The sequence below is a fragment of the Phoenix dactylifera genome, chromosome 7 (genome assembly GCF_009389715.1).
Source record: "Phoenix dactylifera cultivar Barhee BC4 chromosome 7, palm_55x_up_171113_PBpolish2nd_filt_p, whole genome shotgun sequence".
Lineage (NCBI taxonomy): Eukaryota > Viridiplantae > Streptophyta > Magnoliopsida > Arecales > Arecaceae > Phoenix > Phoenix dactylifera.
Window position 1 is genome coordinate 16,612,662 of NC_052398.1, and position 26,722 is coordinate 16,639,383.

General features: G+C 36.4%; 3 protein-coding genes across 7 annotated transcripts in view; 1 reads left to right on the forward strand and 2 right to left on the reverse strand.

The window, feature by feature from the left end:
- LOC103707865 (uncharacterized WD repeat-containing protein alr3466-like) overlaps positions 1-3,348 on the reverse strand; it is a 29,200-nt gene extending 25,852 nt beyond the window's left edge. Inside the window, exons 1-3 of one of the 4 annotated variants that reach the window (XM_008792554.3) lie at positions 2,954-3,345; positions 2,614-2,862; positions 545-623 (exon numbers count right to left, since the gene is read on the reverse strand). In XM_008792554.3, coding sequence (XP_008790776.2) covers positions 545-623; positions 2,614-2,862; positions 2,954-3,250 — 625 coding nt within the window. In that variant the 5' untranslated portion in view covers positions 3,251-3,345. Of the gene's footprint in view, positions 1-544; positions 667-2,613; positions 2,863-2,953 lie in introns of those variants that run through there. The other 3 variants (XM_039128424.1, XM_008792556.3, XM_026804932.2) reach the window with 3 other exon arrangements.
- Positions 3,349-5,329: 1,981 nt separating this feature from the next.
- LOC120111386 lies at positions 5,330-16,545 on the forward strand. 2 transcript variants are annotated; one of them, XM_039128425.1, is made up of 7 exons: positions 5,330-5,504; positions 5,670-5,715; positions 8,549-8,672; positions 9,701-9,790; positions 13,290-13,369; positions 15,522-15,625; positions 16,240-16,545. In XM_039128425.1, exons 1-7 carry the CDS (start codon positions 5,346-5,348, stop codon positions 16,273-16,275), a joined length of 639 nt encoding a protein of 212 aa, XP_038984353.1. In that variant the 5' UTR covers positions 5,330-5,345; the 3' UTR covers positions 16,276-16,545. The 2 variants fall into 2 exon arrangements, with proteins under 2 accessions (XP_038984353.1, XP_038984354.1); XM_039128426.1 differs by lacking the exon at positions 9,701-9,790.
- Positions 16,546-19,142: 2,597 nt separating this feature from the next.
- LOC120111387 (COMM domain-containing protein 9-like) lies at positions 19,143-20,771 on the reverse strand. Its single transcript, XM_039128427.1, has 4 exons — positions 20,567-20,771; positions 20,186-20,275; positions 19,478-19,597; positions 19,143-19,377 (listed from the first exon to the last, which is right to left on the reverse strand). Exons 1-4 carry the CDS (start codon positions 20,741-20,743, stop codon positions 19,327-19,329), a joined length of 438 nt encoding a protein of 145 aa, XP_038984355.1. The 5' UTR covers positions 20,744-20,771; the 3' UTR covers positions 19,143-19,326.
- Positions 20,772-26,722: the final 5,951 nt, after the last annotated feature.

Here is a 26,722-nt window from a genome sequence, read left to right on the forward strand (position 1 = left end):
CTAAGTCAAGATGAGTGAAGGTTCGAATGGGAGAACTTACCGTGAAAACATTGAGATAATGTTCATAGAACTACATTGAATTTTAAGATTTAATTCATGATCTTTAACAAAACCATCTCTTTTATCTACATTTTTACATTGCAAAGCATAAGTAATCCAGTGCAGTTTAGGGGTTCCCTCCTCCAAGGAAGAGAGATTAATTAATGTATGCAGTACATGGCAGAATAGCACTGATCTCATAGTCAATTGTTACATATGCTTTGTGAAAGTTCTAACACACACAGGTACAGCATATCAGCACTAATTGAATGGTCACTCGCTGACATACAAAGATCCATGTTTCACAAACTATTTCAAGAAAAAGATTGATGGCTAATACAAGCATCATGTAGCAAATCCAGTGCATTATGTGACCAATAAAATAATGAAACACAAAAAAAAGCATGCAAATGAAAAGAGTATATCCTAAATTATGCATTAATATTAAAATCACATAAAGAAACGCCATGAAAAGTTTGATACAACATGCAGTAAAAATTCATACATGGAAGAGGAGCTTCTCGTGCTGTCATCCCACTATTGAGGGCCTTCACAGAAGCTCTGGCGGCTGATAGCTGCAAGCTCTGTTCCAAGTATCAACTTTTGTGAATTTGGTGTCATCTTATACTGAATACAAAATGAAATAGATTTACACAAAATGATTTTACAGCTGTAGCATAATTATGAAGAGAATAAGCACTGTGTTTGAAAAAAACAATGCATGAAGCAACCAGATTTAACATCCATGTTGGGAAAGAAAACCTAGGAGATAGAGTTCTCTACAAGGGCCTAAAATGACCATAGTAAGATGCTTTAGGACCACTACTATCTTATATGCTTAAATGTTGTATTCATTCCTCGTAGGAGATGTGATACCCTACATGTGCTTCATCCACATAGGATAAACAGAGATTTCACTTGATATTGGAGCGGTACAATTATGTGAGTGAAGCAACCAAAAATTAGCTGCCAAGCATATGGGTTTTGCACCATACTGCTTTAACTTAGCACTTTAACAAAGGGTCATTTAGCTTTTGCTTACTTGGCTCATGGCACCATTCAGCAATGCTGTTTTATTTACGTACTTAAGCCACTAGCACAGGTATAATTTTGTTTATTCTGTCTATCTTGGGTATCATTCCAGTAAATTAAAGTTTCTTATATCTTTTCCACCAGTACAACATAAACTGTACCAGAAATGTACTTAACATCCAAAAAATGTGACCAATTACCTGAAACACGCATGACAAGATACATATTTCTTTGTCTAGAAAAATCATGTATACTAATGAGTGCCAGCATTTTCACATAAGAAATTTAATTCAGAGTCTGGATTCTAATTATGATGAGGTCAAAATTCTGCTTGCCAAGATTTGCATGCCAACCTAAGCATCTCAGTCACTGCCATGTAAGATGCGCAAAGAAATAGATTGATTATTTTAATAGACAATACCACCAAAAACAAGGAAATTCCACCATAAGTTCGTATGTCCAATTGTATACATGACAGCAATCATGATACCCACACCAATCGGGGCTACCAGAACCCAGAAAAAGGCTCCAATAAATTAACAAAAGAATAGAACTAGGGTCCAGGAAAAGGTACAAGCAAAGAAGGAGATTAATAAGTGAAAGACTGAAAGAATAAAGAACAAACAAAACAGAAAATCAGCATATCTAAAAAGCCAAATGATATAAATCAATAGCAATTTGCCTACGGCAAATTTCCGATAATATCTTGACAAAATTTCCCAAGGCTCCATTCTGATGCTGAGGAAGTGCGAGATAAGAAAGTTTGTTCAAGGAGAACCCTCTTCCCCAGTGTCTGGCAGTGAAGGAAAAAATTCAAAAAGAAAAATTTGAATTGCATATATAATGTTAACATTTCCTCTAAACACCTTAAAGTTTTTCCCTGCCAAAAGGCAGTGATTTGGGGATTTTGGGATAGAAAATCACAAGTTTCATTTTCCTTCCCAGGAATTTGAATTAGATAACAACAAAATGTTTCCATGCCTAACCCTCTCTTGCACAACCAAAAAATAGAATTCTTTACAACTTTCTTATTGATTTCCTTAAAGCCATCAAACAACAAAAATAACCCATATTTCTTTATAAGTGATAGGAATATCCAGGAATTCATTTCATGAAAAAAAATGAATGTACACTTTTTTTCTTTTTTTTTCCTCCATCAGAGACAAATTTTTCTTTCACTTTCCCAGCAACCAAAAGTTTGCATAGTTTTTCTAGTTTACAAATATAGAATACCAACAAATTGAAAAAATTAAAAATTAAAAATGATTTATTCAAAGTTTGAATCCACCAAAGAAGCCATTAGTAATCAAGTGGTCAGTATGTAAACGTTATCACTCCATCAAGCCCAAGATAATTGAGAGCACAGTAATATGAGAACAATGGTAAATACCGGATTCCAAGATAAGCCAGATAGAGCAGCATCTCAAGTTTCAACTACTAACATGCTCATTGGATTGTGGCTATCAATAAAATTTATAAAAAGATAGGAGAGAGAAGGGAAATTGAAAGGAAAAGATGAAAGGAATGTGAGAAAGTTAGCACCTTTGGTAATTTTCCCCTCTTCTTCAGCAGCTTCAAGTGCATTCTCTGAATGTAGTGCATCATATGGTACTGAGAATGCTTCGAGAACAACCTTTCCATGACCGATGGGTTCGCCGACAGCCACTCCGAGATTTCTTTACCACTTACCAAGACATCCTTATCCAGCGATTCCAACCATTTGTAAACTGGCTGCCAAAGGTCCGTGCGCTGGAATCGGTAGGGAAAATCCACCCGGCCGCTCGCTTCCACCTACAATTCGATCAAATCGAAACTTTCTAGGATTTTACAGCGAGTTCTACCGACTGCGCGGTCGTCATTAATGGAAATAGGAGATGGGCACCTGGTGGAGACTCGGGGCGCGGTTGTGGAGGGAGAGGAGCCACCTGTGGAGCTCTGGGCGGGGGAGTGATCTGAAATCCTCCGGTAGGCCGCCCTGGTTCGAATCGATCCAGGAGTCGATCTCGCCGGCCGTGGGGTTGTGGTTCTTCGGCATGGTGGAGAGCCAGGCTCGAGCGACCTTCTGCCATGGCTGAGATGCTGGAGAGCGAGAAGTAGAAGGATTAGGGTTAGGGTTTAGGAGGGGCGATTGGAATGTGCTGTCCGGTGGAAGGGTTTGGAGGGGACGAGGCTCCGACATTTTGGGCAGAGTTTTGCTGACGCTCCGAGACGATGAAGACGGGAGAGTGGGCGAGGCCTGGGCCTGGCTTTATTCCAAGCAACCGGAAGTGGTTTGGAGGCAAAGGATTTTAAAGTAATGCTCAGTTTGCATGTTTATATCCGTCTTCTAATAATTTTATGCACATTCTATAGACTCCTGATTTTAGTTTTATGTTATTTATTATATTATATAACTATTTTAATCAAACAACAATCAATATGACTCATAATATAATATATTATATATAAAATAATATAATAATATTACAATTTTTCATGACTACTATAGATTCACAGGATGAGAGATCTAATCATCTTCAATTAATGGATATTTAAAGATTCAAATTAAGCATTATCTCATATAATGTTAGGCACATCTTTAGGAAAGCTAATAAGATAGTTGATTAGGCGGCATCATATATGGTGAAGCATAAGGCATTGCAGCTATGACTCCTTCTTGTTTACCAAGCCAACTCCGAGATATTTTGATGATTGATGGGAATGGTTATTTTTATTCAGAAACTTTGTAAAGCAATTGTTCTAACAATATATACACACACACAATAATAATAATTAATAATGTGACATTAATACCATAAAATTATATTATATTTACTATAAAATATTTGATTAGTTAAATAGTAGTCAATAAAAATATATATGATAGTATCTATATTTATAATTCACAAATAATATTTATGTTACCTAATAATAGTCTTATTAACATGATAACATTTAATTTATTACTAAAGCACATATTAAAATATTTCTAATAAATTGATGTATTTTCTATGATATCTTATATTAAAATTATAATATATTTATATAATAATATATGTACCTATAGTAGTGATGTAGTATATCATCGTGTATTGATATTATATTTAATATTCTATATAGTTGCATGATTCTTTAACATATGAACACCATATAATATAATAAATAATACATTGTTATAATATAATATCATAATATTATTATTTATGATTAGTGTAGTATTTAAACATTAATAATGTAATATAAACTACCACTATATAATATGTTTTATCAATATAATATTCTTCGAATAATATCATTATATCATAATAAAGTATTATAACATATAATGTAGGATATTACTCTTTAATATTAATATTATATCTAAAATCTTAATATTTATAACTAAAATATTAATATTATCATATAAAATATACCAGAATAGATCCACAGTAGCTTTACCATTTAGACAAATAAATAATTTATTTTAATTTCTAACTTACTCTAAAAGATTTGACAAGCAAGAAAAATCTAGCATAAACACTAGCATAGCTGTACAACCTAGTACAGCTTTTCTTACTCCCATTTTTCTTATGCTTCTATCCAATGCCACCTTGAAAATTTTGGCTTAATGCAACGGTAAAACAGATTGGTTATATATAAAGCTAAATGAAAAATAGCCCCATAATGTTTGTTGTTCTTAGGCTTACATGATTTATTGGTTTGAGCTAGCTCCTAGTTACATATAGTTTGCAAGATGGAAAAGTAAAGGTAGGCAAGGAGTTGTCCTATCCCTAGCTATCCCTTCAAAATTCCTTTATCCCTAGGTTAAAGCCAAAAAGTTGTTATTCCTACAATTGTTGTAGGGATAACATGATTTTTTTTTTTTTTTGGTTGAATAGGCAAGAATAAGAGGATAACTAGTATATTTTTTCTAAAATGGATAAGTTTACCCTTTTACAGTTGTAAGAAATACATGCAAGTTGAACTTCTATGACTAGTGTCTACTTCATCAATTCTTGGAAGGGTTGATTCCTTTTCCTTCCACAACTATAATTTGGAAAACTATTAATCCATGAGAAAATTGTGAATCATTTGAAAATTTTTCAATAATCAAGAAAATATTGTCACCAAAGAGGAATAAAAATATTAGAGGCACTGAGGAACAGCCAATCGAATGCTTCCTCTTATAAAATCACAGCTAATTATTTTTATATTTTTCCTCACGTGTTTGGCACGTGGCTAGCAATGGCTCAAGTTGGACGCTTTTCTGTCCTAAAGGGGGCTTCTCCGGTTCCTGGAATTTTTCAAACCTCGAAATGGAGGCGGAAGGGGAACGCTGCGCCTCCCAGTCGCGGCGGCACGGAACCGCGTCTCCGCCGAGCGATCCCGCTCGGATGGCGGGAGGAGCTTCCAGATACCTTGCCGACCTCCCCTCCCGTGGCCTCTTCTCCAACACCATCCCCTCTTCGAACCTGGTACTCTCCCCTCCTTCCACAACCCTCTTCCTCGCGCCCGCCCAAGACCCAAGCTCTTCTTCGTTTTCCCTTCCTATTCTCCTCAATTTCCTTGGATTTTTGAACGAGTATTGTTTTCTTTGCAATTTTTAAAGTTTTCGCATCTTGTTTACGATTTGTTTGCAGGGGGGCATCCGGGTTTATGTCTGTGACCATGATACGACGCCCCCAGGTACTTTCCTTAACTCTTTCATTTCCAAGAACTCTGATTTTTTTTTTGTGGCTCTAAATGATCTTAAGTTGATTTGTAAAACCCTTGCGTGAAATTACTTTTTTTTTTCCAGTTATCGTGGTTAATGTGGTAGATAGATCACGGATTTTTTTTCTTTGTCTTTTAACTAGAGTGGAAAAAGGTACTTCATTGTTGATGAAATGTGCATATGTTACTAGTGTTTTTTTTTTTTTCTTGTTGGATAAATATGCTAAGGAGCAAGGGAAGAAGGGAGGAAGTAATGTGCCATATACTATGAGTTTCTTCTTTTTGGCATAAGATAATTTATTTGGTGGATAATAGGAATCATGGTTAAATAATATGCTTTGTTTGCACATGATATGTCTAATCCATTTGACATGTTATTGGCATACAACTAGATCGGATCTATGTTCTCGCCTTGGTGAATATGCAAGCTCAGCCTGTTGGCTTAGATTACGAGCTTGGGTTTTGTGTATATTATCTTGTTGATAGACTTTTGTCCACTTTAAGTTGGTTTGGATTGTGTCTTAAATTATGGGCTAATAAGAACTCTTTGAACGATTTGGTTTTCAGTTTGGACCTATATGTAGTAAACCTAGAAGGCTAGACTGAATTTATTTGGAGAACCAACCTAGGCTTGGGAGTTGGTCCAACCCATATATCTAGTGTTGTGTTTTCCAGATCTGAGTCCAGACACCGTATTACCCTGGGTTCTAGTCTATGAGGCATAGATATCATAGACACAAGTAAAGTCTTAGTCCTAATTGCAACCCATTTTGTGGTTACTTGGCCAATATATTGTAGTCAAGGGCATGCACTATGGAATGCAGAGCGTCTTTAAATTCCAATATGTTAAATACTTTATGCTGTAAACAGCTAGCAAGAGGCTGCCAAATACCTAGGTGTTAGGTAGGTGCCTAATTGACCATGTCGAGATTAAGGCAGCCATATTTTTTAAAGGTCAATATCAGGGGATATTAAAAAGATATTTATGGTAATCAATAGGAACTACTATCTTGCCATCAATTAATACCAATTCACAAAACAATCTTAACCTTCATGCTCAGACATGATACAAAACATTTAGATGGATGCTTGGGTCATCTCTTAAAACACTGGTCAGTTCTGGTTGAATGTTTGATTCAAAACATAATCTGAAACAAATCACCTGTTGGAAATTCCACCTACTAATCACACATCGAGCTAAACCATGCCTCTCGATGGTCATCGTGGAGAGGAGTAGGTAATTTGATTGCAAATGGAGGTGGAGAATCGACATAGTGGATGTTAACTACATGGAACATTGGGAGGACATCTAGAAAGTGGTATTACCCAGAGAAGAAATGTGGGATAATCAATGAAGAGGGTTTTGGTGAAGGTAATTATAATGTGATAATACCAAATGCACTGTTAGGTTGTTAGAGAATTTAGATCTTTGGCTAGTGCTTGATGAAGATGGTTTGGTGCTTCTCCATAGCAAACTGTTCAATCCATTTGTTAGATAAAATGGAATTAGATGACAGCGAAAATTTGTGGTGACCTTCAAACATTACTGGTCCATGATAAAACATTGTCATCAAAATATGAATGATTTGAGTGGGCAAATGAGTATAATACATATGCATATTGCTACCTGTCAAGTGACAAGTAAAGGAAGGTTGAACTCTTGTTTAGAGTGGGAATAAAAATTAATACTTATGGTTGCTGATTCTCAGGTGAATAGTCCAGATTAGTACATGGGTTTGGTGTTCTCAGGGTGATATAGGATTAGCTTATATGCTGTTTAAAAGAGAACCAAAGCTTTTGAAGTAGTTGGGAAACTTCAACTCAAGCATATTGAATAAAACATTGGACAAAACTTGGTTTATGATTGTCTTATTCTTGCACTGAAGGGGGCTTGCCCACAGCTTATGTCGTACTCAATTAGTAATTTGCTATCTATTTATAAGTAGTTAGAACCATGCAAAATGACTGGCAAAAAGATAAGGCTGCAAGAAATATTTTTTATCTTCTTTTTTTTCCGCGTTATAAGATGAAGATGGAGAAGAGAGAAAGTAGCAAAAATTTCCTTATTTGTTCATTCTTTATCCTAAGGTGGTATGATAGAGCCATTATATATAATATTAGGAGTGAGTGCCTTATTGGGGATCAGTTGATAGTCATGGGACCTGTAAATAATATGGAAAGTAATATCATATAACAATAAGAATATAAATTATTCTGGGCTCTCCTCTTTTGTAGATCACTATGCATATATTATATATCTTGGAATATGTTTGGATTCCTCTACGTGCATTCATTCATCCCTCTTTACTTTCATGCTTTCATCTTACTCTGTAGTCTGTACTGTATTCTGCCTCATCTTTTGAGGAATACTCAAAATGTCAAGCACTGATTCCAATTGTTAAATCACTATGCATATATTATATATCTTGGAACATGTTTGGATTCCTCTACGTTCATTCATTCATCCCTCTTTACGTTAATGCTTTCATCTTACTCTGTACTGTATTTTGCCTCATCTTTTGAGTAATACTCAAAATGTCAAGCACTGATTCCAATTGTTAAATTAGGAGGGAACATTAGGACTATATACTTCCATATTGTGTTTTTACTTATTCTTTTTTTTTTAAAAAAAAAAAACGACACCTTGATTATGTTTCTCTCTCTCTCTCTCTCTCTCTCTCTCTCTCTCTCTCTCTCTCTCTCTCTCTGCGTGCGCATGTGTGTATCAGATTATAGTTTCTAGAATATCAGAAATTTTAAGTAACTAATGATTGGGATTTCTGATGTTCACTGTTTGTCTGTTCAGATGAACAACTAATTAAGACAAACACAACGAACATATTGATTAGAGCTCTCCAAATCAACAAACAAAAGAGTGATTCAAAGGATGCAGCAACTAAAGCTACATCAGAGAGCAAGAAAGGAAAAAGGTATCATTTTCTTTGCTCCGAAAAGTGATGTATTTACATATTCACCCATCCACTCGCCTTTGCATGTGTTTCTATTGCAAAACACGTATACAAAATTGTTATCTTGTATTTCAGCTTTGCTGGGCTACTTTAACCATGCTTATATTAATAAAAATCTAAATATCATCACTGTGTTTATCCAGTGCAGATGGTGTATTGTTTTATACTTAGCCAACAACTGGTGCATTGTGACACACAAAAAGGAAAGTACTGAAAGATACACCGAAGATGAATAAAATGGATAGAAAACCTTTTTTTTGTGGCATATGGGCTACCTTCAGTTGCTTTCTAGTGAGAAATAGATATGTTATGAACTCTCCACTGAGGTTCAACTTTTCCTCGTACCATCTTAAGTCAAAACAAATGCATGGTTTTGCCAGTGGCAACAACATAAACATGTGATCCACATTAGGCAAAGAAATCGAACCTCACAAGTTATACAAATGATTCATATTGGAATGTACTAGACAAGAAATGCAAGGAGCTTAACTTCTAATGATTTGTTCTTTTTTTCCTTTTTATTTTTATTATTCTCCAATAATATATACATGAGTATTATAATGTGTGTTGACATTGCTTAGATAATCCACTATTATTATTTGGTTCAGTAGGTTATTACCCTGTTCTCTCCTGTATCATTATGTGTGAAAAATGAGATTACCTAGTTTTTCTCATATGTCAAAAGGAAAAAATTCTATTTCCATCGAACTTTAAATTCTTGATAATTCATTATTTTGTAATGTATATTTAAGGAATGGTGATAACAAATTTGTAGATCATGCTGGAAAAGATATAAAATGTTGCCCATGAAGGAAGAAAATAATAAAAGAACTTGTTTCCTTTTTGAAAAGTGATAATTTTCATCTTTAACAAACATTTCTAGATTTTATTGATGAAAGTATATTTTGTTTCTCCTTGGTTACATCCACTTAGACTTCGTAAGTATTAGTCTCTATTGTTGCCAACCAACCCTCTTCATTTCATGGCAGGTTCATTCTCCCTTGTTTTCCTACAGTTGGCTTGGCGAGGAAGTTGGTTTCGTTAGTTCAGGCTGGTTGTAAAGATTGGAACATATGGATGTATCTTAACCTGGATCCATAAATCTAATCTCAAATAGATCATACAAGGCTTGTCTGCTGGTTGGTTGTATTGACGGCATATATCAACAGCATATATTTTGGATTGATGAGTCCTTTATACTGATTATTTGTTCTTGTTGAGCTGGAGTTTTCTTGTTCACTTCATATATCATTAAGAGAAGAGCAGCGAATTATTCTGTCAAAGACTGTGACATAGAATAGCACAATTAGTATGAAAATGAATACCTAGGGGAAATGCCTAAGGATAATTATAACAAGCAAGATTAGTACGAAAATGAATACCTAGCAAGATTGGTATATTCTTTGAGTCATTTGAGGATGCTTTTTTGGCTATTTCCCATAGGGTTGTCACACAAGAAGGTCTGCAGTTAACCCCGCACCCTCACCGAAAAGAAAAACATTATAACATTGATGGACTTTGGTATCTTTTTACATTTATATGTCATATAGGTGGAAAGTACATGCATTTCTATGTCTTGAAAGAAATCAATAGTGAAATTTGGATGCATTCAATAGCTATAACAGGTGATCTCTTTTAATACTGTTGGGACATGAAGTTTTTAGCTAATAGCACAATCATTCAATTGTACCTGATGTGGTCAGATTTACAATATGTGTTAGAGTTGCCTCTTCCATTCAAAAGCAGTTGCAAATGAATGATGATGAGGATGCATCTCTTAAACTAGTCAATTAGTGGGGTAGTGGAGTATTCAATTAAGGGGAGGATATGCAACTATTCTGTTCACTAGAAAAGATTATAGAAACCATGCAGATAGGACTAGGAAACATAAACTCGGAGATTGAGCAGGCTCTTTAAGATGTTTCAACAACTTGCAAACTCAAAACTCAAACATCTTTTACTGTTGGGATATGGATGAAAAAGTTGCTTTGGAGATTTTTCTCAGGCTGATGCTAGGTCTATGGATTAAGCTTGAGCTATATTAATTGAAAATTATCCTTATGTATCATCCCCTCTGATAATGGGAGCCAGCGACCATGATCGATATGTATTGTTAGGGCATGGTTACTAGCCTTATTATGACAACTCCAACAAAGTTCAAATCCAACCATATTGATGACCCTTTCTTGTAGCCACTAGACCCCTAGTGGACCTAGTTGGCTTCCTTATTTTTCACAAAGAAATATAAATTGAGAAATAGACACCCCAAACCAGTAGCAGTTGCAGCACCTGGGGTTGGGGGTGGGGGTTGGGGGGGGGGGGTGGGCAAGTAAAGTTTCATAAGAAAGATATATTCAAATGTTGTTGTTGATTCATTTCATATTATTGTCTCTGAAATGCACCAAAAATTGAATAACATGTTGGTGATTAATTTGATGTTGCTCATTAATATTGGTTTTTTATAAAATGACCAAATTTGTTGTTTATATGGAATTTTAAAAAACTTCAGAATACTTACAATAGTTGTTTCTAAGAAGCAAGAAATTCTAATATTGTGAATCAGTTGTCTGCTTCTAAGCTTTTTTTAGACAATATGAATAATCATTAAAAAGAAAAAAATATCATTCTAAAGAACATAAGATAGGTATAAAGATACAATACAAAAGTAATGAAAAAGGCATAAATAAAATATAAAAATATACATACTTTGTTTCTTCTTCTTTATAGGTGACCTCATATTTTTTTTCTTCATTTAAAATTTCAAGAAACCAATGAAGAAAATAAAACTTTGTACTGAAATAGACCTGCTTATATTGTTTATCTTCTCCTTCTGTTACTCAGTTGACTGTGAAATTTGACACTGAATCAGTATCTTTCTGTTTTTGTTCTTTGGTTTGTGGCCACAAAGAACAGTGCATCAGATGAAATCAAAAGTTGGTTTGCTTTTTTCCCCCTTTTCTATTAATGAAAAAGTTATTATAATTCATCACAACCTTTGATATGAAATGGATAGCTGGGATCAACTGAGCTAGTAAAGGCAGCAAGATGCCTTTCTGTTTAGATAACCATACCCACTAATCTATGTTCCACTCTTTTCTTAACCAACCTCTTTGTTACAGGGGGAAAACTCTTCAGTCATGAGGGCCAAATTTATATGGAATGCCAAGAAATAGAGAAATTCTATCGAGATTTCAAAAATTCAGGGGGCAATTGCCCCCGGCCTCCCCCCCGCAACCCAAGTTAGACTAGAATGGTTATCGGGGCAGAGGCGGAGCCACATTGGGATTTAATGAATATAAACTCTAGTTCTTCCAGTCTTGCTTGTTGTGAGCCTTCTACTAGATCAAATGCATACAGACACTCCTTGACATCACAGTACACATTATGATGTAGTTAAGAGTAATGTTTAACTATCTCCACTATCACCAGGGAATTTTGTGCAAGCAATTCAGTTTATGTATGAACTTGAATTAGTAAACTAATTATAGACAATGAAAAGTTAACACTTAGTGTTCATTTAGATCATCAAAGAAGCCTGATGCTTATTCACAATACTATGCAAAATGATCCACATAAGGGACAGTATGTTATTATTCAAAGATGGCTTTGTTTTGACTGGACATGTCATAGACAGGTAAAGTAAATGTCACACAATCTCCAAGAGAATAGAGTAGCTGGTCTAAAGAAAACACCCCATCATACCACAGTTTACCGCTTAACTGTAACCACTTCTTGTTGACTTTTGAATCTGTTCTTGCTGGCTCTTGCATGAGGACAAAAATGTGGCACAATGTTGGCAAAAGCAACTGTGGCAGGATACACGTATCTTGACAGCTTTTGATCATCATAGGCATGATTCATGACACTTTAATTCTTGTTTTGAACATGTCAGGCCCTATGTTTCATAGAAACCAAATTTATTGGAATCTAATAAGTCCATGATTACTTTATGTATATATATATATCTTTTATAGAATGAAATTTATCTACCCCCTCCTCTTTGTCTCTCTACCGACACTCAAAAGGGATGGTATGCTCCCATGCTTTATTTGGTCATGCCTCTTTCCCATGGAAATTCCTCTTCTAGAACAGGCAACTGCACTTCCACCCTATGAAATTTATGGCAGGCTGGAGCATAGTTGAGTGATTGGAAGGAAGGGGAGAAGGGGGCTGGGGGCATGGCCTGGTGGGGGAGGTGGGGGAGGGAGGCATAAACATGGAGTTACTAAGAGGCATGAGAGAGTGTGACAGCATAGTATCCTCCAACATTTAGTTTATGAATACCTTTGCTTGTTGTGGCCAGAATTCCAATGTGATGTTTGCCTTGTGTCTCTCTTCCTGTTTCTATGCTTCTGTTTAACTGTTGTTGTAAAATTTGGTGGCTACCGAAAGTCTTGGCAGACATTAGTTTCTGTTTGGTGGCATGACTACATGTGCTTCAAAATTTCAACATCATCCTTGCTAAGCGAGCATGACTTATGTTAACATTTGATCCCTTTTGTTGAAGGTCCTTGTTGTTTATGACTTTTTACAATTTATTTTGACATCACCTAAGCTGTGATAACTCTTGTTTGCTAGATCTGCTGAAAGAACTTCAGAAGGAAGGACTCCATCTAAAAGAGCAAAAACTAATATTGCTCCTGGTAGTACCCATCAAGGTATGTCATAATGAATTTTCAGTTGCTTAATTACCAAAGGGACTGAAAGTATCAGAGTGATGAATTCATTAGTTATTGTCATTTCCTTTTCTGGAAGTATGAATTAAAATATCTCTAAGGTTTATTAATCTTGAGCTAATTTTGCAATATGTTAATACTTCCAAGCTGTGCTTCCTTTGCCTTCTCCATATCAAGAAACCTGTGTTTGATGAGTTCTCCATGTTTTATGATTATAAATAAATGCAAATTAATAGCATTGCAAATAGTGAAAGATATGGAATATATCAAAATTCTGACTTATAACTGTATTCTTATTTTCTTGCATATGCATACTGTAGTTTTCCTTCAAATTTACGCACATCTCTATACATTAATGTATGGAAGCAATCCTTAACTTACATGAGTGATGATACAAAATCCATGACTTTTGGTTCCCCTCAATGGTCTCCAGACCTAGAATGGAAATTCTGCCTCTTCATTCCGCAAATCAACTGCTATGACATATTACTCCTTAAATGCTAGGACATTTATTTTCAAAAATTAATAAAGATAGCATCTTAAAATATAAGATTAAAATATTAACACCAATAACAAAATTTTGATAAATGATTCTACAAGATCAAATACGAAGAGATATGTTTGAATTAATTTTAGACTGTGTCAAGTACTGTATTGAAAATGATATCTTGGTTACTTGTTTGTGTTTTTTTTTTTTTCAAATAAGAGGACCATATATTTGAATTAATTTTAGACCATGTTGGTCAGTGTGTTGAAAATGATACTGGCATGCATACACGCTCGGGCGCATTACCTCTATCCATTAATGAAATAATATACTCCCTTATACATTTTGTACACTAGTAAAAGTTTGTGGAGGTAATCCTTAACTTAAAGGTAGAGCAATGGTATGACGGCCATGACTTCGGTTTTCTTCGAATTGCCTGACCTAAAATGGAAATTCTGCCTCTTCCTTCCATTAATCAAGTGTGCCATATGACTTCTTAACCACCAGGACAATTATTTTCAGATTATTAAACATAACATCTTAAAAATATAAAATTTAAAATAGTCAACCAATGATGAAATTTTGATAAATGATTCAACAAGTTCAAATAAGAGGACCCTATATTTGAATTAATTTAAGACTGTGCCAGGCACTTTGTGGAAATGATATCTTGGTTGTTGGCTTGCTTGTGCACTGCAATGTGTGTGCATATTCTTGCTTGCTTATTGTGGAACCAAAGTCTACTTGGCAGTTAAGTGAGATTTGTAGAGACTTGAGAATCATCTCTTTCATGCCATTTTGCTTCACATTCAACATCCCAAAACCGAATTCGCCCTAAACTAACCAATGAATTCTATATGTTCACCTGTACTTTAAGTCTTTAAGTCATTCTAAAATTCTAGCTTTCCAATTTGGGAAAGAAGCCATTTCAGTTCACATAAGTTAGTACCAGTAAAAGTTTTAAAGGACCTGTCAATTTTGTGGTGACAAGTTCTAGAAGCCCGCCATTTTTAAATGCACCGACACCTGCAAAACTCCTCAGTAGAACCGCATGCAGCGCTACATATTTGGGAAAAGTAAGAACCCTTGTTGTCAATCAATAATCAGAACACCAGCAAACCATTATTCTATCAATGGCTAAAATGACCATGATTTTATTTTGCATGATATTTTTAGATTTTTTGGCTGTTTAGGCTTTAGACCTTTTGATTGTAACTTTATTCTGTGTTCTGGAAGCAAGAATGGAAACACTGGAACTTCTTTGGTGTTTTAGAGCCTACTTTTGATACCCAAGAATACGTCCAACATGGCTCCACATTCTGAAGATGGTAATGTTATCAGTCGTCAAGTCTGCTGGGCCCTGAACTATGGAATACATTATTACAAGACTAGATTCTTTACTTGCTGGTCTGCGAGCTTCATTTCCTCGTTTGGCAAGCTGGTATCTCTTAGAGTGCATAACTATAATTTGAGAGGAATCTAAATGGTCTTGATTCTTCTTGCATTTGTAGTTGCTGAGGATAAATGCATATATTGCTTTTTGGCCAGAAAATTTCACATAAGAGCATAAATACATTTCGATCTTTATGTTGTAACAAGCATTCTTTTCTTCTTCTGAGTTTAAGGAACTGTTCTTTTGGCTTGTAGAGGGAACCAGTTCTGGCTTTTCTTGGAGGATGCTTCATACTATGACTGTAGAGCGGTTGCGTGTACTACTGAAAGAGAGAGGGCTCTCCCCAAGAGGGAAAAAGGCAAGGATTTTGTGCTGCTCCCTTGTAATCCTTATCTTTTTATTCTGTTGAATAGTTAAACCGTACCATGGGCCTTTAACTATTATTTTTAACCTACATCTTTTCATAACAGTCCAATTTTTGATAATGAGACTCTTGGTGGTTGTGATTTTGAATATACTTCCCATGGATCAATTATCTTATACTGTCTGGTTGGTCAAAGGTAGGCCTTCTTTTGAGATCAGCATTCTTCTTACTTGGACAGGTAGAGTTACATTGCTTGGGCTTTGGACTGAGTTTATAACTCGGTCCTATTAAAACATGACAATATTACCTCTACATATTGAACTGGATAACTTGTATGGTTTGTCATTTATTTTTTCCCATGGACGCATCAAAGTAAAGCAGTCGTTGCATGAAAAAAAGGTATATAACTGGGATTTGTTGAGTGACAACAACACCCTTATGCAACTAAAGCTAATCACTGCAATACAAGGGGAGTAGGATTGTCATTTCCTGGTGGTTGGAGCAATGTGACTCCACCCTACTTAGAATGAGCATAAATTGTATAATTTAACTCTTACAGGTCTCTAACTTCGATCTGCATTTACTGATTATCGGCTTTCTGTGTGCAGGACGAACTGATTACGCGCTTGCAAAATGAAGCATAAGTGGAAAGGGCAACTAACAAGTTTCCAAGAGGTTGTTCCATCAAAATGTACGGTGTAGGATTTGTTGAACCCAGTGTTAAGCTTAAAATGTTATATCTGAAGCGCCCAAATGGTTTGCCATCCATGTCTGAATATTTTGGTGTATCTTGTTGCATAACAGGGCATGTCTAGTGATGACTATGATTTTGATTGTCCAATGCACTCTACTGTACTGCATATATGTTAGTAGTCTTTATTAACATCAAATTCCATAGATCCTCAGTTTGATTAGGTTTCTTATCTATCATTGGGAAGGTAAAGGAGAATCAGCAATGGTGCATTTTGCATGTCTGCAAACTATTAAAAAGTCAGCACTCTCCCAGGTTTAATGCATCTCTCATTGTTCAGGCAAACTTCCATAGTTTGCAATCATCTATACCAACAGTTTAGCACATGAAGAACAAAGCAAGCACTCAATTTCTACCTTTAAACCACCTTGTGGGTTCAGGCCGAAGCAGATGTTACTCATTCCTAAAGTCTTGGACATGAATATTGTCATGCTTGGAATCCTCTAACACGAATCTTATTTAGGTCCACCCAGCTTTGTGCTTAGCTTGCTTTCAAGCTGAGTGGTGGAACTTGAGCTTTGACCTGCAAGATGAAATAACCATGCAGAGATAAAGATAGGAGCTCTTATGAACATATATCATGATATACTTTTTCCTGTGTTATTTGCATCTCTTTTCAGCTATTGAGTTTGGCTTTTATGGTTGCTAAGAAAATAGATCTTTAAAAATTATATGGCACCGATACAATTATCAACTCTCTCAATCTAGTGGTCAGTGATCTGTGTTTTATGGTCTGGAAACGTTTAATGTGGAGATATGCTTATGTTTTTTTTTTGGATTGATGAATGATTAAACTAATGTCATTGTGCTGATACTCTCCTCAATCATATGGGCGATAGGAGATGGGTGAACCATTGATGTGCTGGTGGACAGGTAGTTGGTTGAGTAGCCACTTCGCTGGTGGCCGACCTTCTTTAAGCCAGGTGCTTGGAGGGTTGCAGGGTTCATGAACTGTTTGCTCCTGGGGAGAGAAGATGGGATGTGGGTTGTGTTCGGCAGGCCTTCGGCGAGCAGCTGGCTGATAGGGTGTTGGCTCTACCGATACCCATTGGGGAGACCGCGGACAGGAGAGTATGGGAGGCAACAGGGAGACCGAAGGTAAGCGCCTGAGATATGTAGGATGTGGCTAGAGGGGGGATAGCTCGTTAGTTGGATGGGAGGTGGATTTGGAGGATGCACATTTATCCTTATGTTGCTTTGTTCATCTGGAAGGTAGCATGGGGATATTTGCTGACCAGGGGTGTCTTGGCAAGGAGGGGTGTCTGTGTTGCCTCTGATTGTGAGTGGTGTCCAGATGTGGAGAAGACTGTCGGCCATGTCGTTCTTTGATGTCCACGTGTGGCGTAGATCTGGAGGTGTGCTGGGGTCTCTTTGTAGGTCACAACGTTGACTGAGGACTTCCTACGGGTGCTACAGCAGTCGGTGCAGAGGCCTTATACAGTGGAGTGGGGTATTAGATGTGCCTATGTAGCCTATCATATCTAACTCGATAGGAATGGCTGGATCTTCAAGGACAAGAGGATGCATCCGAGGACAATGGTGGATAGAACATTGGTCCAAGCAGCTGAGGTGTCCAGTACCACTGCTGCGAGATTACCTAGGGTGGCTAGGGACATGTAGGGTTTCTATTCAACTAGTGTAGCGACTAAGACGATTCTTGTTTTCTAGGTGTTCCCACTATCTAGTTTTCTAAAGGTCTATTTCGATGTAGTGTTTTGGAGGCCAAAGGTAAAGGGGGAGTGGGTTTTGTGATACGAAGCCACGAATCTAGACTCGTAGCAGGCGGCGGTCGGTGCACCTTCGATGAGCATGTCACCGGCAGAATTGAGAGTTGTATGGGAAGGCATAGTGCATGCGAGGTGTGTATCGTGAGCAAATAGTATCTACTTGAAAGGCGACTCGGCCACGATGATTGATTGGATTCAAAGTCAGCACGACAATGACGATTAGCACCCGCTGATTCGGGACATCTGCAATATTGTCGGGGGAGTTTGTCGCTTTCCGAGCCATTCATGTTTTTCGGAAAGTGAATAAAGTCACCGACTGAGTTGCTTCTAATGCTGTGCATCACTCGGAAGAATTTCTTTAGGAGTGTCCCAACCCCCCCCCCCCCCCCCCTCGCATTCTCTTGTCGGATTGTACTGGGTGCACCCATGCTCATAATGTGCGAGTCACCGATGTATCAAAAAAAAAAAAAAAGAAACTTTAGGTCGAGCATGGAATGCATATGGCAGCAACAATGCAATCAACCATACCATACAGGCCAAAGCTGACTCAGACGCAACTTGATGTTTCAACCCCATTGACTTGAGCTCAGTAACCTTGGAGCTCAGTTGGGTTGCACGGCTCTACAGATTAATGTTTTGTTATTTACTATGTTTTTTCTATTTTGCTATATCCCCTTTCTGTCTTTTGGTGTTTCAGGTCACATGCAAAAGCTCAATTTACTAACTTGTATTCAGAACTTCAGAAGTTGATTTCTTGAACCATATTTTGGCTAATAAATGTTGATGAGTAAAACTCATGCAGTCAGTCTTTATTGTGAGCATTACGAACAACAGTCTTTGATACTCTTTCTACCTTATTTTATTTTTTCTGGGAAGAAAGAAGTTTGATAATCTGCTTTTCGCCTTGGTTGTAGTGTGGAAATGGTTCAAGGCTGTTGCATGGATTCAATTCGGTAATCTTGAAATCACGGTATCATGATTAATTTGGGAAAGAAATAGAAAAGTTTGCTGCATGCCAAAAATGATGCCACGATTACTAACAGAAAGGCAGAGGCATAATTTATAATTATGAAAATAAGATCTAACTTACACAGATACTACATTATAACAAGGCAGAGACATAATTTAGAATTATGAAAATAAGATCTAACTTATATTGTACAGATATTTCATTATAACCAAGTCATGCTGTTTTTCTGGCCCCAGTATCCCACTGTTTACGTGTTAACAGTTTCCTGTGCTTGTCCATGTCCATTAGAGGCATCACCCTGAGATGGTACAAGTGTTGGAAACTTTAGGATGTCAATGGAGATATGTGCATCAATTTCATAGTACCAACTAACAACAGAATTTAGTGCTAACACTCACCACATTTGACAACTGGTCTCTTATAAAGTACATGGACTTCAACATTGTTTCCAGAGTTTCCTTTGCTAACTGGAATTTAACTTCTGTTTCTCCTGATAGAGATTGAGTATCACCTTGAAGCTGCACAAAAATACACTCTGAGCAGGTTAGCACAATCCATCCTTTTTTTTTTAACTCTCAATCGTAGAAATTTCCACTTTTCATTTTCTTTGTTCCCTTATACCTTTTCTCAAATATCGCTGTGGTTTATAAAAACAAGCCTTAACCAATGCTAATGATTGTGAAACCATTCATACATAACAGAGTTAAGCATGTGAGACAATCGCACTCAAACATAAAAAGAAGAATAAGGTTTGGTAGTAGCCTCGCATATACTAGTTAGGAGGTTGTGTTCCAAAACGACAGCATATTAACCTAGACACACCTTCCGGTGTGAGTAGATAAACAAAAGAGTAGACATACGCATCCAATTGTATTCGAATAGTTCTCTGCAACTAAATAATGAATATGCCAATGGACAATTTTATATCTGGAGGCAGCAATTTTGACCCCTGAAACAGTAGTAGTCCATGCCTCAGTGAAGCCAGCAAAATGTATTTTTGTCATTTTATATTTGTTTGATGTTAGAAATCAGATCAATTCTTTGGTCCTTATTGAAGTACATTGAACACTGATTAATAACAAAAGCTTAAGAAGTTGTTCAACTACCTTCAGATTAATAATAGCAGCATGCTCAGTGGAATCTTGATTTTGATTTGCCATATTCCATGTCATTGCCTTTAAACGGGGTAAAGAAACCTGAAAACATTAAAAACAAAAAGTTAAGCTTCGAATTGCTTAATTCATAAATTGTTCAACATGGCTAGTCTTTGATTTGCAAAGGAACACCAGCTCATTCATTCTTTTAGGTTTTATTAGATAATGTTAGTTATCAATCAAACAAGCAAACGATGCTTAGCAAAATGAAAGGGCCAAAAAGGAATAGAGTGTTGGGAGTTGTCTGTTAAAAAGGACTGCCACCAACTCTTGCAAAAAACTCCAGAGAACCCAGGATGGATAATTTATATTCATATAAAACAAAAATCAGACCTGATCCTTAAGAACATCTCCTCGCCATTCTCTTTGAAACTTCTGCAACAGCAATGTGAGCAACCTTTGCAATTCAGGTAAGACCTCTTGTGGGAACAACTTCTGAATCTCGTCCTTGGTAATATTTTCATAGACGCACCTGCGTATCAACATGCGGAGGCATACCAAAAGCTGCATAGGAAATAGTAAGCCATAAAGTTACAAATTGGCCCAATGATACAAAGATTTATATAGTTTATGCAAGTCTGCTGGCTCAGCATATGATATGGCTGTGAAAGGATGTCTGCATAAAATCATCACCCTATTATATGTTGTGGGTCCATGAGGGCTGCAAACAATCTGAGCTGTCATGAACAGCCTGGATTGGCTCCAAAATGACTCGTTGAGCTTGTCCCAGCTAAAACCAGGAAATGAGTTGAGCTCAAACAGATTTTAGATATTGGCTCCTAAACAAGCTGTGCCTGAACATTGAATGCTTGCAAAAATACATGAAGTTCATCTCGACTCGATAAGAAGCTTGGCTCAGAGCTCATAAGACCAGAGCTTGAACAGCTTTTGTAAAGCTCTGTCAAGCTTGAGATGAAGCTCGACCAGACCTGCCACATAGTGATCCGAGCCTGAGCAGCCCATTACTTGGCTCAGCTTGCTCGTTCACACTCCTAGGGTCCATATCCTAACCTCTACTTAGAATTTTTTCCATTCCTACTGTTCCATGCACAAGATACAAAACCTTCAGGCAGCAAAACTCTGAATTTTTACAAATGACTATCACATTTTGCATCTACCAATAGGCAACAATATATGAGCAAAACAGAAAGCAAAAACACATTATAGTAAAAGCATGGACAAATAAGCTCCACTGCAAGTAATGTAATACTTCAAATAAAGCATGAGTAGTTGTGGAATAAAAAAAATAATACTTCCTTCTAGCATTTCAATCATTCATGCATGAAGCATGCTGCTAGCACCAACAAACATGTGGCTCAATATGTTATAGCAACATAATTGACATATAAACTCTGAATTGCAGATGAGATAGATAATCTCACAGAAGAACCAGCCAAAAGAAAAAAACAGTTCCTAGTCCCAACTGAATTTTGAGCTTGATCATATCAAACAATTCATACAGAACTCGGAATAAGTGTTTGATACAAGTATTTCATCATGAAAATTCTGCATTTTAAAAAGGTGAACTCACTGCTTTAGAAGCGTAGATATATGGTATCTCAACCAATTTGCATTCAAATATCTCATAGACCTTAGGGAAATGCCTAGCTTGTATTACAAATCGACCACTATTTTCTACCAATTGGATCACCATATAAAGAAAAGACCAATATCAATAATTTTCTGAATTTTCTTATCCAAGCATAGGTGGTTCTAGGAAAGCAACAAGCAAATATAATAGACCTTTTGTCTGTATCTTTTAAATGAAGAGGGAAGCCATAAGTCTGTCCCTTTTTCTTATATATTATGTTTTAGAATGAATAAATAGGTTGCTTACATGGCTACTGCAAGGCAATCTCTTTTGTTTTCTGTCGAACATCTATTTATGTTGCTGTTCACCTAAAAAAACTTCAATCATATTTGAACATCCAAAGTCTGATGCATCAGCGATAATACCTTCTTATTTTCTTGAAGTGCCAAAAACCAATCTAACATCAACTGTCAAATTCAATGCTGCAATATAAGGCCCTTCAATTAATTGAACTTTCAACAGAAGCAAAATGAAAGGACATGTAGCTTTTGTAGGGGAATTGGAAAATGCCACCTATATCAGTACTGGAAATATTTGGGAATATAATGTTTATCCTGATGTGTCAGCGTACAAAGGCTTCCAACCACTTATAGGCACTTTATAGGTGTACACTAACACAACCCTCCATGCTAGTGATAATTGGGTTAGCATTTTGAGGTGAACTTTAGTCAACAAATAAAGCTTTAAGTTTCATAAATCTAATACAAAAATATACCAAACCTTTAAAGTATAGAGTTATGCTATATTCATCTAAATGGCGAGAGAACAACGCAAACGTTTCGATTTGAAATTCATTATCTTGTTCAGTGAATTGTTGCAAGAATTTATAGTCATACTAACTGCATTCACAGAATAAACTTGTGGTCTGCAATAAATGGAATTATGGATCTTGTCTTGATACATTCCACAACAATCACATATAGCTCTATTAGATAAAAATGACAATATCGTCATGACGAGTTCTTTCCACAGGAAAAGCATGCCATACAATTGATGCATTATGGCAATCACATCACTATTAGAATCTTTTACTCAATGCTAATCAAACAGTTAGATCCACTTCTTATTTCAGTTTCCATGATGTTGAAGGCTTTCCATGCTTGATGAATTTACACTGAAGTAGAATTTAATGCCAAATTACTATTAATAGCTTAAGGAACAGAAATTTCACAAGCCAATTGTCAGATTGGACACTAGCTTTGCATAGAATCAAAGCAACAATCCAACGACAATTATTCAAGCCTAGCCAAAAGAGAAAAATAGAAATTTCATTAGCATTTTCTTTAAAAACAAATTGTGGTATGTTAAGAAGGCCTTCCTACCTATATATAGGACATGATGACTAAAACACCTAGACCTAAAATGTAACAGTGGAGAATATAAAAAAAAGTATATACTTTTGTATACTTAAAAACTGATCATAATATTATCAATGTCTATGCTAGTCCAAATTTGCTGTTTGGTCAACTACTAAATCCAACTAATGCCTTTTACAGAGGCACTCTAAAAGCATAAATTTTAAAGTTGACAGTCCTAACATATAGCATTGTTGCAATTTATAGCTGAAGTACGACAATTGTATTGAATTTTATCAAATGAACCGCACCATCAACCGACATTGTTGTTCATTCTGGGGTATTCTTAATAACACTTAGTAGATGGTTCTTTCCAGCAATGACTAAACACCATTTCCTCTTACAAACCCAATATGACGTAGAAAACTAATATACCAAGCAAGACTTCATGGACGTACGCAAAATATGTGAAGACAGAGGCTTGTTAATTCCAGCTCAGAGCATTTATCTTGACAGAGCAACTACCATCCTTAATTGGGCGATACCTAAAACTTTTACCTACCCCTACAGTATTGTAAGCCTTTTTGCTTTCACATATTCCCTTCCTTGAAGCCTCAGCCCTCACACACATATTACCACTCCACATGAATCTTCCCGCTTTGACTTCATTCTAAATCTCTATAAAACATAAAACCAATCAACATAACATGGACATTAATTTTCATTGAAACATTTAGTATCCTTCTGTTTTCCAATTTCATTGTCACAGCTTTACCGGTGTTTTTAAATTGTTATCCTTCAAAAATTATTTATCATCCAATTCTAGCATCCATCAGTAGGGGTGTAAATGGGTCGGGTCGGGTCGGGTCGGGTCCTGAGTGACCCCGATCTGATCCGGTTTTTATTCGGGTCCTAATTTTGGACCCAGATCTGACCCGGTTGAAGATCGGGGTCGGGTCGGGTCCGAATCGGATTCGGGTCCGAGTCGGGTCAGGTCCGAATCGGATCCACTTTCTTTGTGCTTTTGGGAAAAGATTTGGGCAAATCTAATTTGGTCATATCATAATTATGAGGTGCTGGGTGACCCATGACTTGAAAGACTGCAATTGACACTTCAGTCAGAACAGATGACCCATGACTTACTAACTAAGTCGGTCTACAAGCCAAATTTTATATCACACTATTTTTTATCTATATGATTGATTGGACGGAACTTGGTGTCTCCTAGCTCCCCTCTCACGAGGACAAAAAAAATCCAGACCTTCTTCCAAAATCCAATTCCATTGCAGAAAACAGGCACATGACCCATATTCAGCTCAGTGTTCCCTCACTTTCTCCCTTCAAAAGTTAAAAGAACAAAAACCAAAAAACATATAGAAAAAAAAAGCCAGCTACCCGAGACACCAGAGGTATCAACAATGTAATAGATCGAGAGAGAATCCTGATGGGCGAGGTTCCTTTGGATTTTATGAACCTATGCTTGTTGCTATCTCTTCCACGGTTGAACCCTACTCCCCTTAGGCCTTAGGGCTTTTCCTCCTCCTCCTCTCTCTCTCTCTCTCTCTCTCTCTCTCTCTCTCTCTCTCTCTTTTCGGGTCCATTCGGGTCGGGTCGGATCCGTTCAGTAAACCCAGACCCGACCCAGAAAAATGATTCGGGTCCAATTTTAGGACCCGGACCCAGACCCCGCGGCGTCCTAAAAATTCGGGTCGGGTAACGGCGACCATGACTATTACATTTCCATCAATAAACACTATCATTAGCAGACAGCAAACACTATGAGTCACTGCAAGCAATCAATAGTTAGTTCGTTAAATCAGTTGTGCTAAATTTGAAAAATTATGTAAAAGAATAGGTATTCTGGCCATCATATCATGATCAAATCAATAAAGAAATTAAAAAAATCCAGAAAATATTTCAAATTTATGTAATGATTTAAAATATACTAAAACAGGTCAACCAACTGTAGACTAAAATAACAATTTTGTACTTCCAAACTCCATATGAAGATTGGCATGCTTACATAATGCAATTGTTAATAAAATTTGAATAAAAATTTTGGAAGAGTATATTAACTAAGCAAAAAAGCCCTCACATGTCTCTAATATTTTAAAATTTAGAATGTCTCTTATCATATAACAAAAAAATCAGCACCTACCTATATTATTTTTAAAAGCATTTGTTAGAATCTTCAAACTTGCATTTAGACATCTAGATCTAAAGCTATCCTTACAATTCCTTGTCAACAACCAAACATACCAACTTAGAAATTCGAGCAGACATATCTGGGGCACTATCTTGTATAATGATCATTCCACACATAGGATAGAATGAGGAAATCCAATATATGCAATGTTTTCTTAAGTGACCCTTGCTTTAAAAATACGACATCCAATTCAGTAGCCATTCTGAAAAAAAATATCTAACAATGGTATAAATTTACTCATCACAGAAAACCACGACTTCTTCAAACCAACTCAAGGTTTTAAATATTGTAGGATGGTACAATCCCGATTTTTCCCAGTTCTCCCGAACACGGGATTGTGGAGCTCTCGTCCTAGTCCATTTCCTGACTCATCCTGATCCAATACTCCGGACAGCAGGACACCATGCCATCGCACCAGCATTTAAAAATCTTGGACCAACTAATATAAATTTATTAAGTACCATACAACAAAGCATCAAAGTTTTCCATGTCAATACTATACTACAGCTAACAAATTGCAATTCCTTGTCCCTTGTTCTATTCCACAACATCTTTTACTTTTCCCTTCTTCAGAAGCTGATCTTACCTCCTCATTTGACACTAGAATTAAGGCCATTATCATGGCAACATGACCTAAAGTAATTTTCTTAATAAAGTGCATATATATCGAGTTATCAATGCTCTCAGAGGATCTACTTGTCCTCACAGACCTCATGAAAACTAATGATAAAAGTAGTGGTGTTTCTTATGATCCTCCAACCACTTAGCTTTCTTTATTGGTATTTCATCTAATATGCTGCTCTTACTTCTCTTAATGTTTGCACTTCTTATGGATCCTGGAAATATTAATGAATATGTTCTTCTATTTTTCTGTCTATTCTAAACTTCTTTCAATTTCATGATTTTGCCTTACTGGTATTTCTTATGATCCTCCAACCACTTAACTTTCGTTATTGGTAGTTTCACCTAATATGTTTCTCTTACTTCTCTTTCATGTTTGCACTTCTTATGGATCCTAGAAATATTAATAAATATGTTCTTCTATTTTCCATCTATCCTAAACTTCTTTCAAATTCATGACTTCGCCTACCCTTTCGATAGCCTTAGTTTTCGTTAAGGACCTAAGCTCACGAGGATTTCACAAATGTTTTCGAAAGCCTGCACTCTTTTCTACATGAGAAATGATGAAGAAATTTTAACAAAGTGATTTGCTACTATAATCATGATCATTATCATGGCAATAGGGGATTAAGTAATTGTATATACTTATAAAGTTATTCATGCTCCAAAATTTATCTCCTTATCCACCATAACAAGCTTGCATTTTACCAAGCTAAAAGTAGTGTTGTTTCTTATATTTCTCCAACACTAATTTTTGCCATCAGCAGTCTCACCTG

Excerpts from the sequence above, each read along its gene's own strand:
- LOC120111386 (XM_039128425.1), top strand. The coding sequence starts at position 5,346 with ATGGAGGCGGAAGGGGAACGCTGCGCCTCCCAGTCGCGGCGGCACGGA. Across the intron at positions 5,716-8,548 it reads CCATGATACGACGCCCCCAG|ATGAACAACTAATTAAGACA; the intron begins GTACTTTCCTTA and ends TTGTCTGTTCAG. Across the intron at positions 13,370-15,521 it reads TCCTGGTAGTACCCATCAAG|AGGGAACCAGTTCTGGCTTT; the intron begins GTATGTCATAAT and ends TTTGGCTTGTAG.
- LOC120111387 (XM_039128427.1), bottom strand. The coding sequence starts at position 20,743 with ATGCAGCTTTTGGTATGCCTCCGCATGTTGATACGCAGGTGCGTCTAT. Across the intron at positions 20,276-20,566 it reads GAGATGTTCTTAAGGATCAG|GTTTCTTTACCCCGTTTAAA; the intron begins GTCTGATTTTTG and ends TAATGTTTTCAG. Across the intron at positions 19,598-20,185 it reads CTGCTATTATTAATCTGAAG|CTTCAAGGTGATACTCAATC; the intron begins GTAGTTGAACAA and ends ATTTTTGTGCAG.